The sequence below is a fragment of the Aspergillus saccharolyticus genome (assembly GCF_003184585.1).
Source record: "Aspergillus saccharolyticus JOP 1030-1 unplaced genomic scaffold BP01scaffold_18, whole genome shotgun sequence".
NCBI classification, from domain to species: Eukaryota; Fungi; Ascomycota; class Eurotiomycetes; order Eurotiales; family Aspergillaceae; genus Aspergillus; species Aspergillus saccharolyticus.
The window spans coordinates 1-14,903 of record NW_020290628.1 but is presented as its reverse complement, the minus strand read 5'-3'; the positions used below and the strand labels follow the sequence as shown (position 1 = coordinate 14,903).

The 14,903-nt window shown below is 50.9% G+C and overlaps 6 protein-coding genes across 6 annotated transcripts; 3 read left to right on the top strand and 3 right to left on the bottom strand.

Moving 5' to 3' along the window:
• Nucleotides 1–402: 402 nt before the first annotated feature.
• Nucleotides 403–677, top strand: BP01DRAFT_383229 (uncharacterized protein; the record flags this gene model as incomplete). The annotated part of the gene is made up of 2 exons (XM_025577409.1): nucleotides 403–478; nucleotides 538–677. 2 exons carry the CDS (start codon nucleotides 403–405, stop codon nucleotides 675–677), a joined length of 216 nt encoding a protein of 71 aa, XP_025430640.1.
• Nucleotides 678–1,509: 832 nt separating this feature from the next.
• BP01DRAFT_392325 (alpha/beta fold hydrolase) lies at nucleotides 1,510–5,114 on the top strand (the record flags this gene model as incomplete). The annotated part of the gene is made up of 6 exons (XM_025578140.1): nucleotides 1,510–1,728; nucleotides 2,869–3,110; nucleotides 3,160–3,177; nucleotides 3,230–3,543; nucleotides 3,597–3,796; nucleotides 4,143–5,114. 6 exons carry the CDS (start codon nucleotides 1,510–1,512, stop codon nucleotides 5,112–5,114), a joined length of 1,965 nt encoding a protein of 654 aa, XP_025430639.1.
• Nucleotides 5,115–5,259: 145 nt separating this feature from the next.
• Nucleotides 5,260–6,343, bottom strand: BP01DRAFT_341887 (cupin domain-containing protein; the record flags this gene model as incomplete). Its single annotated transcript, XM_025573463.1, has 1 exon — nucleotides 5,260–6,343. The coding sequence occupies exon 1, from the start codon at nucleotides 6,319–6,321 to the stop codon at nucleotides 5,260–5,262; it is 1,062 nt and encodes a 353-aa protein (XP_025430638.1). The 5' UTR covers nucleotides 6,322–6,343.
• A 1,163-nt stretch (nucleotides 6,344–7,506) lies between these two features.
• On the bottom strand, nucleotides 7,507–10,225 carry BP01DRAFT_383226 (type I polyketide synthase; the record flags this gene model as incomplete). The annotated part of the gene is made up of 8 exons (XM_025577408.1): nucleotides 7,507–7,603; nucleotides 7,740–7,856; nucleotides 7,907–8,046; nucleotides 8,178–8,387; nucleotides 8,436–8,756; nucleotides 8,821–8,964; nucleotides 9,016–9,756; nucleotides 10,097–10,225. The coding sequence occupies 8 exons, from the start codon at nucleotides 10,223–10,225 to the stop codon at nucleotides 7,507–7,509; spliced, it is 1,899 nt and encodes a 632-aa protein (XP_025430637.1).
• A 691-nt stretch (nucleotides 10,226–10,916) lies between these two features.
• BP01DRAFT_383225 (uncharacterized protein) lies at nucleotides 10,917–11,923 on the bottom strand (the record flags this gene model as incomplete). Its single annotated transcript, XM_025577407.1, has 2 exons — nucleotides 10,917–11,681; nucleotides 11,744–11,923. The coding sequence occupies 2 exons, from the start codon at nucleotides 11,921–11,923 to the stop codon at nucleotides 10,917–10,919; spliced, it is 945 nt and encodes a 314-aa protein (XP_025430636.1).
• A 975-nt stretch (nucleotides 11,924–12,898) lies between these two features.
• Nucleotides 12,899–14,527, top strand: BP01DRAFT_399727 (flavin-containing monooxygenase; the record flags this gene model as incomplete). Its single annotated transcript, XM_025578558.1, has 2 exons — nucleotides 12,899–13,063; nucleotides 13,115–14,527. 2 exons carry the CDS (start codon nucleotides 12,899–12,901, stop codon nucleotides 14,525–14,527), a joined length of 1,578 nt encoding a protein of 525 aa, XP_025430635.1.
• Between the last annotated feature and the right edge of the window lie 376 nt (nucleotides 14,528–14,903).

Here is a 14,903-nt window from a genome sequence, read left to right as displayed (position 1 = left end):
GATTTCTTGAAAGAATCGATGTCCTACCATAGCATTCTACAAAACAGCGTCAGCACTAATGCCACTGGTAGCACCCCTTACCATGCCACGCTTTAGCTAGCCAGTATGCTGTCTGCTAAAGCATATCCAGAGAGATTCGCGTGACAGAAAAACAGATAAAGAGGGCCTGCACTGAGGGGACGAGTAAGTCTAGTCTCTAGCCTCCATGGGAGCGTTTTCCCGGATAGCCCTAGTTTCAATGGCTGGGAAGACCCTGGCCTAACGGCAGGCTGACGCATGGACTCCTCTTATCTGATTCCTTGTCGCCACTAAACCACCGTTGAGATGCATAAACCCTTAAACCCAAAACCCAACGGAGTATGTACCGACAACAACGAGCAGCGCGCGGTGGTGATCAGCAGCATGAACGGATTCCAGTACGCCGTGGCGGCCTGGCTGTCAATTGTCATTCTCCCGCAGATCATAGCGCTGTCTTTTCGTGAGTTCTACCATACCAATTTGTCAGGGGGTGATAGGACTGACCGTGTCGAATTGTAGGGTGCGGCGTCCCCGCGACGTTTGGGCTGGTCATGGCGGCAATCATTAGTGTGGTGGTGATTCAGCTATTTATCCGGCGCAATGAACGGCGGGCGAGAAAGCAGTTGGCAGCAAGAGAAAGAGAAGATGAAGCTGCTTAGGATGGATATAGAATAAAAACAAAAACAAAAAAACATACAACAGAAGGGATTCGCTGGTGGTCACCCACCCAACTACTAACCTCCCGGCGTGTGGCTTGAGTACGGCTGAGCGGACGGGAAGCCCTATTTTCCACACCCTGTGGTCGTATGTGCTTGCTTTCTCTTGGTATGAAAATAGTAGATAGAAAGATTTTAGGCTTTTTAAAAATGGGGTTAACATTTTCCCAATGAGGTGATTCATTGCTTCCTCGTCGAGGGTCGGGCTTTTGCATTTGATCTGGGTGAGGCTGTTACACCCGGGCGTTCTGGTATTGATCGCCAGTCACAATGGCTTTTGACCCTCGAGAAACTGATTGAATGGACTGTCAGTGGATTGATGGAAACAGTGAGGACAAGCAGAACTTTCACTGGTTGCTAGAAAAGAATGCAGTAGCTCGCTCGATAGCGTCCAAAATAGCTACGGCTGAGTCCAGGGATGCCCTATTGATGCGAACTGTGGCCAGGTGACTCCAACTGTAAGCTATTTCTGTCTTACTACTCAATAACTCTTCGCAGTTTGGATATTAATTACTTTGCTTACGTGACAAATACTTGCCATGGTGACTGGTGATTTTAAGAAGATTAAGTAGAGTATATGGTATCTGTACTATTTCGGAGAGTTAACTGCAGTTCTCCCTGCTAGTTCGCATCGTCACTACAACTTCTTTGCTTGTGGAGTTTACTCAACATATACCCCCATAGCTGTCAGAGTCATCACAGATGTTTGCTGTACAATCATCCGTTGACAAGCACGATACAATGCTGTTCTTCCAAGGCATTCAATGTGAAACCCATGTCGGACATGATTATGACCCTGCATCCCCAGCGAGATGCGTCGAACAACCAGAGAATGCGACTGGATGTAACGACAAGGCAGAATTTGAAGAGATGCTGTTCCGGACGCTATCTTGAGTTGGGGGCGCAAATCTCCGAAGCCAACCTCAACCTCCGCATTAGGGTCTCGCACTATCGACCACCGATTCAACAGACCCTCAAGTCCGGCCCGCTTCTAGTCAGGCACGAGTCTCTACACTGAACAACTTTAAGAGTGTTGGGATTGAAGCTTCTTCCAATCACAAGTGCTCAGGCGTGGTCCTTACAATGGCCCCCACGCTCAGCCTCTGTGCGCCACGACGGGTGCGGCTTAGGGCTATCCACCTGAGAGAGTACAGGAGAGCGTCTTGCTTGCTCGGGAGATATGCTGAAACGGACCCCATATTTTGCATTGCTACTTGTTGGCAGCGGATAGACCGAATGTTGAACACCTGTTTGTCGAGGGTGGAAATCACCAGGACCCGAGTCCAGGTTCGCATCGGTAATCTGCAAACTTCGGCAATTCGCATATCGATGAGATGCGGTAGGTGAAGTCAATCAGCATATGCTATAATGCTACAAGGTTGAGCTGTATAGCCTCAAACCTTCTCGACTGCTCTAGTCAGTGTCTCCAACTCCCACACGCCCAGCATCTTGTGCGCCTGCAACAGCGTCTCGGACCTGCATCGTCTCATTCTGTGATATAGAACCGGCCCAATTAAGTCTACAGCATTCAAGTTGGAGAGGTATAAGTAAGACACTCACACTAAGGATCGATCTTTTGTCATAAGATCATTAGTAGGCATTGAAATCTGCTTCAATATTTTCCTGTTGGAAAGGGGCAGAGCTTGTGCCTCATTGTGCCTTCGGGGACCCTGACTCGAGCATTGGGATCTTAGCGACCAAGTCCAACGCTATACTGTTCTACTACCGTCACGATCGATCTTAGTGCTCCTGCCAACCAACAATAACATCTCATCATCTGAATGCTACCTTGGCCCTGCATGGACCCTAGAGCAATTACTCGCCCGGATATACGGTATAAAGACCCTGATTGTCTTCAATCCCATTGTCTTCGATCCAGCAACAATCCACAATCTTGAGCCGATTTCGACTCTGTCACTCCTTTTGAACTTCCTCGCAGCTACAGGGTAGTTGCATTACACTCTTTTACGGCTAGTACTACCTAGATTCACTCCTTTTCACCTTATCAGTCCTTCCCCAGACAGGTAATCTCCTCGCACTCATTAACCCAAAATGCGTTGGTCTCGGATTCTCAATGTAAGCAACTTTCGTCCGTCCATGTATCCACACAGCAGCTGACACCCTGAACTCCCAGGCCGTGCTAAGTGGTTGCTTGACTGGAATCACCGTAGCCGCTCCGGTGGGCGTTGGCAAGGTCGAAATCATCGAGCGCGACGATAGCTTGAGCGCCCGGTCCACCAGTGCAACGGTCACTGTAAGCGGGCTTGCAGTCTCGGCCATCAACAACAATGACGGTAAAGGAGCTGGTAAAGACTCCTATACCATGTATACCGGGGATGGTTCGACCGGGGCCGGTTGGCCTGACAAGTCTGACTGGTGAGTTTGCAGTGCAACGCGGTCTGCAAGGTACTAATCATCGCTCTAGGGTGTCCTTCGAGAATATGTATGTCTGCTTTTGTCCTATTGCACAGGCTGACGCTAATACGGACTTACAGGTGGAGTGCCAATAAGGCCACCATCGGCAAATCCTGCGCTCAGTTCGGGGTGGCCGATAACTCGGCTACGGAAACCCAGGAGTTGTACGATGCTATCCAGGAGGTGGCAACCAGCTCCAAAGTGGACCACCGCTTCATCCTGGCGGTTGTGATGCAAGAATCCAAGGGCTGCGTGCGCGCGCCCACCTCCACGTACAGTGTCAGCAACCCCGGGCTCATGCAAAGCTACCAGGGCACCGGTACGTGCAACAACGGGGGCAAGGTGCAGAATCCTTGTCCCAAGACGGAGATTGTGCAGATGATTAAGGACGGAGGTATCTCCCAATGAGCCTTTTCTACTCCGCTTATCACTACTGACGCAATCCAGCGATCGGAACTAGCGATGCGGATGGGTTCGGACTCGCGACTCTGCTGGATAAGTCTGCCCGCACCAATGCAGCAGGCTTCTATCGAGCAGCCCGGATGTACAATTCAGGTGCTTGGTCCATTCCGAGTTCTGGTAATTTGAGCGGAGCTGGAGCGACTTCTTGCTATGCTTCTGACATTGCCAATCGGTTGACCGGTTGGGTGAGTGCTGCTACCAAGTGCAGTGCTTGATTCATGGGATGCATGGGATTCATGGGGAAGGGGCATACTCCGTTTCTTGGTGCGGTGTTGGTTAAAGCTATGCTATATTGATTGTAAACTGTCCCCATATATTTACACTGATATGATATCATGTGGTATAACTTGCTCTGATATCATTCTATAAAATTGTGTGAAGTGACTGACTCAGCTATGCCTGCATAATTTCCCCGCTCTACTGACACTCATTCCTTGATCTGTTCTCTCTAGATTCAGATATCTTCAATTCCAACAACAATCAAATATGGTACGTCGACTGCTCTCTTTTCCCTGGACTAATCCCTGGGAGACCACCGACCAGTGCGGCCTGGTGCGCATCTCACCCCGACATGCCCTATACATCTCCACCTCGGGTCCTCCACGGTGCCCCGGCCGCCCCGTCGTGCTCTTCTTCACCGGGGGAGGCGCCCCCAGTGCGCTCTATCTGCGCCTGCAACGTCTGCTATCCGTCCACTACCGTGTCTACTTCCACGATCGAGCAGGCTACGGGGACTCGGAAATTGATCCGGGGGATGCCCCCCAACCGGATGCCGCCGAGGACACAGTAGTGACGGCTCAGAGCGCCGCGAGGGAACTGCGGGAGTTGCTCACCGTGATTGACGTGGCGCCCCCTTATATCCTCGTCAGCCACTCGTATGGCTCCATCTGTGCCCGGGCTTTCGTGGGACTTTTTGAGCCTGTGCAGCCCTCCATCGCAGGAATGGTGCTGGCCGAATCGGCGACCGAGCTGATGTTCGATCTCTTCCAACCCTCCGTCCCGCCACCGGCGTTTGCGGCCATAGCACAAGGCGTCGACTACGAGGCTGTGACGCACGAGAGGGAGCGACTGGGGTTGACGGAGGAAGAGTTGGAATATGTGGGCAAGCAGCTTCAGAAGAGCGCCCGTGGCAGTGCCCTGGAGAACCCCAGGCTGAGTGCCAGGCAGCTGCTCAGGGAGCAGCAGTTTGCCCGGCAGGTACTCGGTGATGCGCCCGTCAGTGTCATCTGCGCGGACTTTACCAAGGACTTTCGATTGATCTACGACGAGGGGGTACGTCTGGGTCATGGGACGGAGGCGGAGAGACGGGAATGTAGTCAATTCTTCGAGCGAGCGCAATTGTTCAATGATGAGCTCCGAGCGGGCGAGCTCCGGCTGTCGAGCTGTAATCGATATAGAAAAGTGCTCGAGGAGAGTCACAGTCTGCCGATTACGCGACCGGAAATTCTGGTGGATGAAGTGCGGTGGGTTATGGATCGGTGGGCTACGAGAGCAATTGCCTAAGACGTGGCGTTGACAATGCTAATCTCATTCCAATTGAATCATGTTGAATCCTATTCATCTATCTAGCTCTCCGATGGCATACTCTTCTGGAGAACAAGAGAGTCCAGAACCATCTCCAGACTGGGTGGCTACATGCCCGATTCCATCATAGCTTAGCCCTAACCGGGTCCACCACGTTGCGCTTCTTCACAATCAAGGGATCCTTAGGCGTGTGAGGGAACTTGGGAAGATCCTTGACCTTCACCCCAAGGGTCGCAGCCATACTTTCTGGCGTCAGCAGCGTAGCAGCATTCCTGTAGCCCACATCTTGAGGCATCGGCTGGTCAAAGAAGATCAAGAAGTGGATCTTGCCATCACCCACAGCCTCGATCTGGTGCGGGTATGCAACCGGGACGTAATACACATCGCCGGGCTTCAAGATATACGTATCAACCGTACCATCGGGGTCCATGACCGACATACGACCGGTGCCTTCAGCTACATATCCCATTTCCGCCGTAGACGGATGCCAGTGCGGCTCCCGCATGCCGTCTTCTTCCACGCGCAAGGAATACATGGACATGTTGGGCAACGCGGGCCAGAACTGGCTTCTGGCTGTTCGAGCCGTCCCAACATCATGCGAGGTGGGCGGCGTCATGCCCTCCACGTCAAACTTGTGACGGTTAGGGAGGAGCGCAGTGCGAGGCACATCGATGTCTCCCTGCTGACGCACCAGGTACTTGGTCTGGGTGTCCCGGGGGATATTCTTCCAGTCGGACGAGTGGTGGTCGTACGTGTTGCCGAGGACTGTGTCGCTCATCGCTCCCAGCGAAGCAGCCAGCGAAAAGTCTTTCGGGCGCTCATGACGAAAGCAAATAATCAGTTCTGCGTCGCTATCGCCGATGTTCTCGATGTGATGGAGCGAACCGGATTCCACGAAGAACATCTCGCCTTGGTTCAGGGTAAACACGGAAAATTCATTGCCGCTATCAAGGATTGAGATCATGACTTTGCCCGACAGACAGTAGGCCAGCTCGTTCGCATTGGCATGCCAGTGAGGTTCTCGGATGGCATTCCGAGCGAGACGAAGACGCTTAATGGACAAGTTCTTGAGAATGGGGAGGTCCTCGGCCGTTATGGCCTGGATCGAGCCCAGCTCGGAATGATAATGCGGCTTCTTGTGCAGGAGAGAAGCCACATGGGGGGAATTGTCTGAGGTTGTTGCCATTGTGCAGGTGTGGATGAGGAATGAGAATGTGCTGGTGTCCGGTATGACTCGCAGGCCAAACACATGAGGGTCTTATAGGGTCTCAGAGTACATGACATCACAATGCCTAACTATGCTAGTGGCATTTGAATACACAGTCTGGGCTGTGTCTCTTCGGTAATTGTCTCATCAGGCTTGTAGCAGGGGGCAATGCGTCAGCCGGGTCAAGCTGTGCTCCAATAAAGGTCAACAATCTTGTTGGCGGCGTCCACATCGATTCGCGAGCAGTTGTGGGCGAGTGGGGCCCTGGTGCCTGGTAGGGCTGAAGCTGAAGTGGGCCAAAATCCCTCACCCTTCGTGGTGTCGAATAGGAGCCATTCTTTTCTCTTATGATCTTCACAAATATAGTAAGTCTACGTCATCTATTTCCTGGAACCCTCAATTAGTACAAGTGCAGGTTGCTCCATGACCCGGTTCAGCCCTACGACATCCTAATCTCTAGTGCTTATCAACGAGCGTGTCTGACAATTGTCCCCCCCTGATAAGGCCTCTAGTCTTCTGGTCGATCCGCTGTATTCGGACTGAAGGCAGCACAGGTCTTGATACTCGCACACACTTGACGTCATGCTTTTTAATTTCTCGACGAGGGATCTATGCAAGTGTGCCGACTCATCCGGGTAATGTGCTTGCGAAGCAAAACATATACACATACATGGCACACACTGAGTGTAAGCTATGGCAAGATCTGCATACTTGTGAGTTTCCTGAAATAAGGATCTATAAAAAAATGAGACAAATGAGACCTGAGAAGAGATTAAGATTCAGATCGAGGCCATGCTATGTGCGTTCATGAGTTCATCTAGAAGGAGCTTGCCTAATATGTTTTTTTTAGTTGATTCTCGAAACTTGTCCAATGTGTTGATAGAAGCGTTTTGTATAATGCCAAGTACGCTGAAACTACAAAGGATTACTGTAACCTAGATCAAAGAATTCTGATAAGCCTAAAGGCAATATTTACAAAGGTGAGGCAAAAAGAAGACTTCTGATTTGAAAGAGGGTATGCACAAAATTATGCAGCCGAGTGAGGGTCACGTGGGATGCATGATTTGCTTTGTTTGCCCTGGACGGACACGTGAGGAACGAACAAACAACAATCGACCATCGACCATCATCCACCATCCATCATCCATCATCCATCATCCATCGTCATCCGTACATCTCCCCTTCATCCTTGTACGCAACATGATGGGTCTCAATGTCAAACGGCAACAGCTCGCGCGCCGGCCGCCATTCTTGCCAAGCCCTGCACGGAGTGTTGAGTTGACACTTGATCATTGGTCAAAGTGCAGCCAACTTCCCTGCGAAACCAGTTGCGTAACTTGATTGCGACCAAAGAGTCACCCCCATGATCTGCGAATGACCGTCCCACATCCACATACTCTGTGGCCACCCCAAGGATGTCGGTAATCTGTTGACAGAGTGCCGCCACAATCGCTGACACACATTCGTCAAGCGACTCGCAGTGGGAGAGTCTCTCGGAGAAGCTTTGTGCCGTGCTGGAAGAGTCAGTCGAGGAGGACCGCTTCTTACTCGTGAATTCCGGCACCGACGGTTCAGATAGGATAATAGAGGATCCAAAGTCTCATAATGGGCATCCGTCCACGTCGAAGGAGGAGCCCAGCCTATTGCAACTTGACTCTTCTCCGGCTTCTTGCAGGGGTTCGACACAGCATATCCCACAAGAGCCTGAAGTACTGAAAGTGGGATCTTCCCCACTCCCATCTTCTCAAATTGTGCCAAGGCGTCAATGTTCTCATACAGATAACCTGCCCCCCAGACTGTGCCCAGATCTAGTGAATAGGTAGACATGCCCTGACCGGTACGCCAGCGAATGCATCCTGGAAGGTCGACGCAGCCGCGTAATTCGACTGTCCCGGGCTTCCCACGAGTCCCATGTATGATGAGAGAATGATGAAGAAGTCAAGGGATTGGCCCTGAAGAGCGTCGTGAAGATTGTAGGTACCATCTATTTTGGGTTGCCGCACCGTCCGGTAATCCTCGGTCGACATTTTCTCAAAAGTTGCATCCTGCCTCACGTTAGTCAAGGATTACAGTCAACGAAGAGGGTTTCCTACCCTCACAGTAAGTCCAGCATGCAGGACCTCACGAATGGGCGGCAAACTCTCCCGACAGTACCTAAGAGCTGCTTGCAGCTGGGTCTTATCTTTCACTCGGCAACGCAACGCGTGAAGTTGGGCACCTGATCGATGTAAGTCCTTCTCCAGACCCCGGGTCAAGGGCTTGTCAGGCTCTGAAGGCGATAGGGCAACAATGTGCCGGGCTCCGTGTCGAGCCAGCCAGACACAAAATACGCGCCCAAGGCCACGCTGGCCGCCAACTACGATGTACGTTGCCTCGTCCGAAAACTTGGCAGCTACTGGAGCACGAGGCAAGACCTGCAGATGCCCAGTAAGCGGCTATGTCTTCATGCTGTAAGCAAGTGTTCTTGGACAAACTGACCTTGACCATGTCATTCTTTCCGTGCGAGACCACCAGTTTGCCCATATGCTCTCCCTTCTGCATGCGGCGGAGGACCCCCTCAAGACTGGAGATTGGCCCAACGACCAACGGCACCGCTTGTTTGATAACACGTTCTTCGAACATCTAATGGACCTTGGCGAACAGCTTTGCCATATCTTCAGGCTTCTCGCGTACAACAAGGGCGAGGTCGACGACGACGGAGAATGAGATTGAGCGAGTCAAGCACCCCATGTCCAGGCGAGAATGACCAAGTAGGTCGCTCTTTTCGATTTCGATGAAACGCCTTATCGGAGCCAAGGCATTCAGTGAAGCTTGCAGAAGAGGGCCTGAAAGGGCATTCAAGACGATATCGACACCGCGGCCATTGGTTAGGCGTAGGACTTCTTGTGAGAATTGAGCAGAACGACTGGACAAGATATAGGACCTTGGCAATCCGAACTCTCTGATGAGGTGCTTTCTCTTCACTTCTAATCCAACGGTAGTGAACACTTCAGCGCCTACTTGGCGAGCAAGAACTATTGCCGCTTGACCGACACCACCGGTACCCGAATGGATGAGGATAGTCTCGCCCGGTTTCATACGAGCAACATTGAGCAGGCAGTGGTATGCGGTGCAGTAAACAACGGGGACAGCGGCCGCTTCTTCCATGGCTAGACCCTCCGGTATACGGTGGGTCATTGACCCCTGACTTCGCACATGGCTCGAGTACCACGGCACATTCCAGGCATAGACATGATTTCCTTTCGAGACGGCGTGTTGGAAGTTCTTTCCAACGGCCGTGACGATTCCGGCGCACTCAACTCCACCTCCTTTACTCTGTGCCGGCATCCGTCCTAACCGAATCATCAGATGCTGGAAGTTCACGCCGGATGCGAAAACCTGCATTTCAACTTCGTCATCGCGTAGAGGGGACTCCTATCCTCGACTGTCAGTGAAGATCATTCCTTGAAGTGTCCCAGGGTTCTCATTCGCGAGCGTGGGTGGCCGAGTGTCCTGATGGAACGGCTACAATTTCGCGACTGATGCAGGCGGTATACTGCAGAGGGATCGCACAGAGTTTGTCGCATCTTCATCCTCAACCAGCCGTGGAACAAACAACTTACCACTCCTTTCGATCCAATTTTTCCTGCGCGGAGACATACCTGGTGAGGAATTCTGCAATTGACGTAGCCAGGGCTTCAGCGGATCGGGTCCTTGGATCGAGGTCAAGGGTGGTCATTGACAAGTCTGGTATTTCGTGTCGCAATGCCCTCACCATACCTATAATCAGATTGGATCTAGGGTTCTGGCAATCTTCGGTGGCACCACGAGTCACCCAGATTAGCTTTCGGGCCCTCTTGATGGTGGCCTTGAGGGCATCTAGGACTGCCCCAAAGTCGTTCATTGTCTGTCGTCCTACACATGCGACGTTCTCTCGCAGGGTAAGACATCCCAGGCCGCCTTTCCTAGAGTCACGCTGCTATCATCACTCCATCTTGACGTCGTCCAAGTCCGAGCAACCTCGTTATCAGTGAAAGTCTGGATGGTTCGAAGGGTCGCGACACTGTTGATCTTGGAGAAACCGAAAGCTCGTTATTTTATCTTAACGTCAGATTTGAAAATCAGGGCTATGGGGCAGAAAAGGGCGCATATTAGCCATGTGTGAAGTCGAATGTCGACACGATGACATAGAGCCTGGGGCATCACTTCCATATCATAATATAAGCTGACTGCGACACAGTCCGTTCCGGGCTATACACGATCGGTTTGTCATATGCGACACATAACTCCGCTTGCCATCTTTCTGAAAGTCGAATGTTTCAATTATGCATTTTTTTTATGTGACCTGTTCTAGCCACAACCAGCATTTGTCAACAGTATTTGCTACTGAAACTCGCAGCGCAACCATCGCTTACCAGAAACGGACAGGCACTCAGGAAACTAAGCAGTACTGAAATTGACTAGCAGGAGATATAATGAATTAAAAGTCTCAACCTTGAGACCACACATAGGACCTATACCGACAAATCAAAGTGTGGCAAGGGAACCTGAGGAGTTGTAAAAACAGTTCTTCCAGTACATATAATGGTACCACTTCAGAGGCCATGAGCGTCGTAGGGCAACGAATGCCTGCACCCACACCTCTCGCACCGCAGTTTATACGTTCTGTCATCGAAGTAACACTCGAACTTGACATGACAATTTGGGTTTCTGCATATTGAGGTCTTGTTGAGAACCTCGAAGGACAGCTTAATGTGGGTTAACTCAGATTCAGCCATCTGATAGGCTTTTTGGTTGCTTTGAAGTTCGTGATCTTTGCATGTGAGATCAGAGTTTAGCCCCTGGATCTGTTTGTGAAGTTCCCGCATCTTTCCCACGCAACTCTGCAGCACTTTGATGGCAAAGTCAGGCATCTCAGATTTGAGGGACTTTACTTCCTCCCACTCGATCACGGTCAGTAGTCCGTCTGCCATAATTTCAGCGAGAATGTCAAACACCTCAGTATTCGCCGTGGAATTCAGTGCAAGGTCAACAGCGGCAGGAAGCTCTGCGTGAGTTATCTTATAGCTATTAGAACTCTGCAGTAGATCTCGAATTCTATCGTTTGCAAGCGCGATAAGACCGACGACTTGATAATAATCACCAATCGCGTTGACGCGGATGTGCTCCGATAGACTCATGTCCGTTCGTGGACCAGGAGGCGATAGACATTCAAGCTCTGAAGCGCTAGCAGCAGAACTGGCTTCGATGGTCGGAATCCTAGAGTGGGAGTCGTAATCACCGGTATACAGGTGATCAACGAGGCATTCAGCGGTACTGGTATCGAACTTGTCCATGCTGATAGAGGCAGTTTGCGATTCCTCAAGAAAGTTAGCTTTGTAATCTCCGATGCTGGGCTATTTGTGTCCTAGGGGAGGCTTACCCGGAATGGTCCGTTGACTCCTGTTGCTATAACAGGGCTTTGCGGACAGACGATGATCTTGTGAACCAGGAAATGCCTTTCTTTGCAGACAAACCGCAGGTCACTAAATTGCCCGGTGTTCATGCTCTGGCTAAGAGCATTGTGCAGATTCAAGCTGCCCTTGGGCGCTGGCGGAACCATTTTATTAGTCAATAGGGGAAAGGACACGCGGGCATCGAGAGGGTTCTGGGAGTAGGGCTCAATGAGGAGACAAAAGGAAGTGACATTTCAAGGATTATAAACAGGAGATAATAAGAGTGTCCAGGAATTAATCGGAGGTTTGATCCGGCAGGTATACAAACCTCTCTCTGAATTTGATGATGTTGACGTAACCAGAGACTAGGTGGAAACCTCCAGCACAGCCGAATATGTCACTATAGTAGCATCGTGGCGGGAAGTGAGGTACCTTAATAAATAAATCCAAGAGTCTCATGAAGACTGGCTACGTTTGATCTCAGAGGAAAGATCTTGTGGGTAACAGGTTGCTAACAGCGTTAATGCATGTCGGGAAAAAGTAGGGCTTGCTTTCCAGACAACTCCCGCGCTACGGTATGTCGAGCACTAATGGAAAAGTCCCTTCCCAGTCGGATGCACACAGCTGTGCTATCATTCCATAGGATCTTGGATTGTAACATCTCACCCTTCGCTAAGCCTTTCTCTACCCCTTCACCCAATTGCCCTCATCGGCCAATTCGCGCCGGATGTCCCACCATACAAGGAAAAGCCTTACACAATGCGCATTTGGATCGTGGCGCCAGTAACACCGAAGGGGGGTGGAATTGTGGATTCTTGTATTGTGGAGCTGCATCATGTAATTATGTCTAGTACCGAATCGGAAGAGATGGCCAGCGCAACTACTGTAGGTATGCATCAGCACCCCCGCTTTTTAGCGCCTGTGGGTAATAAGGATGAATGAAGACACGTCTCTCATTCGGCCCCGCAGAGCCCTCGGAATGATTCCTCGTTACAAGGGCTGCGTCAGCATCAGCCTTATCGCGCGGTGTAAGTGAATCGCAATTAATATAAAAGCACCCATGGATATTTCTGTCAAACTTGCATCTGTGTTCTGGTTGCTCTTCCCCGCCCGTCTGTGCATTCTCAACAACACTATCCGCTATGTTTACCCACATCTCCACCTACGACATTGTCATCATCGGTGCCGGCTTCTCGGGCATCAACCTCCTCTACCACCTCCGTAAGCTGGGCTACAGCTGTCGAATCTACGAGTCAGGCACCGATCTCGGTGGGACATGGCACTGGAACACCTACCCTGGCTGTCGTGTGGACACCCCGGGTTATATCTACCAGCTGTCAATACCAGAAGTCTAAAAGACGTGGTCATTCCGCGAGAAGTATCCATCGGCGGACGAATCGAGGGCCTACTTTGCACATGTAGAGAAGGTTCTCGATATTAAGAAAGACGTTGACTTCGAGACATCCGTGACTGGGGCTTGGTACGATGTCAACGCGGGGGGGAAGAGGAAGTGGAGGGTGGAAACCAGCACTGGAAAACCCACACACTGTCGGTTTTTGATCTCCTGTGTCGGCACCGGGGCAGAGAGGTATCTTCCAGACTTTTCGGGACTAGAGACGTTCACCGGGGATGTGTGTCACTCGGCTTGCTGGCCGAAAGACGGGATTCAAGTCGCAGGGAAGAAGGTGGCAGTGATAGGCACAGGCGCATCTGGCGTGCAGATTGTGCAGTCCTGGGCAAAAGAAGCGGAGTCACTGGTGGTCTTTCAACGAACACCAAACCTGGCACTGCCCATGCAACAAGAGACACTTTCACCTGAGACGCAAAAAGCGCTCAAGGAGGATGCACCACGCATATTCGCCCAGAGAGAGAAGACTCTCAGCGGCCTCTTGGAACAGCCTGACCCTCGTGCTACATTTGATGTCACGTTCGAGGAACGAGAGGCATTTTATCAAGCACTTTACACAATAGGCGGCTTTTCCTTTCTGCTCAGTAGTTTTAGTGACCTGATGGTTGACGAAAAGGCGAATCGTGCGGCGTACGATTTCTGGGCCAAAAGGACACGGGCGAGAATTACTGATCCTCGTAAGAGAGATCTTCTGGCACCTCTGGAGCCACCGCATCCAATCGGATCGAAGCGCTCGTGCTACGAGCAGGACTATTTCGAAATGCTTGACAGACCCAATGTTGAATTAGTGAACCTCCGCGAGCCTGGCCGGGCTATTGCAGCAATCAAACCCGATGGGATTGAAACCGCAGACGGCACATTTTACCGTGTCGACGTGATTGCCTTGGCAACAGGCTTCAACAGCGTTACTGGCAGCCTCACCCGTATCTCCGGGCTCCGCAACACCTCCGGGACCACATTGGCGGACGAGTGGAAGATAGACGGGGCGAGCTCATACCTCGGCATGACGCGCAAGGGGTATCCAAACATGTTTCTCTGCTATGCAGTCCACGGTCCGACTTTCCTGAGCAATGGCCCAGCCTCAATTGAGATACAGTCGCGTTGGATTGTCGATGCTATTCGAAAGATGGATGAAACTGGTTTAATCTCGGTGGAACCGACGGAGGAGGCGGAGAAGAACTGGAAGACCACAGTTAATACATTCACCGATATGACGCTGTTGGGCAAGGCTGACTCTTGGTGGGTTGGAGCGAACATCCCGGGGAAGAAGAGGGAAATGTTGGCCTTTCCGGGTGGGCTACCATTGTACGAGGATATATGTCGCCAGGCTCTGCAGAATTGGGATGGATTTGTGACTTTGTGAGCTGGATAGTCAATCAAGATGAAATGGAAGACACAATGACTACAATTGGATCTAAGAACGATAAAGATGGCACTTTGAATGAATGCCCAGTATTTTGAGGGAAACATGAAGAGAGGATATAGTATACTAAGAACTTGGTACATGAAAATTGAGTTTATTACTATTTAGCTACTTGGCCTATATTTGAAACTTTTTTAAGTATCAATGGTACTATTTTCCTTCGAGATAAAGTCGGGAAGTGGTGCTCTGTGTCGAATTAGGGGTCTTTCTCAACTTAAAGTATCCTATCCTGTGAAGGCCATTAGGGTTACATTAGGGTTACATTAGGGTTACATTAGGGTTTACATTAGGGTTACATTAGGGTTACATTAGGGTT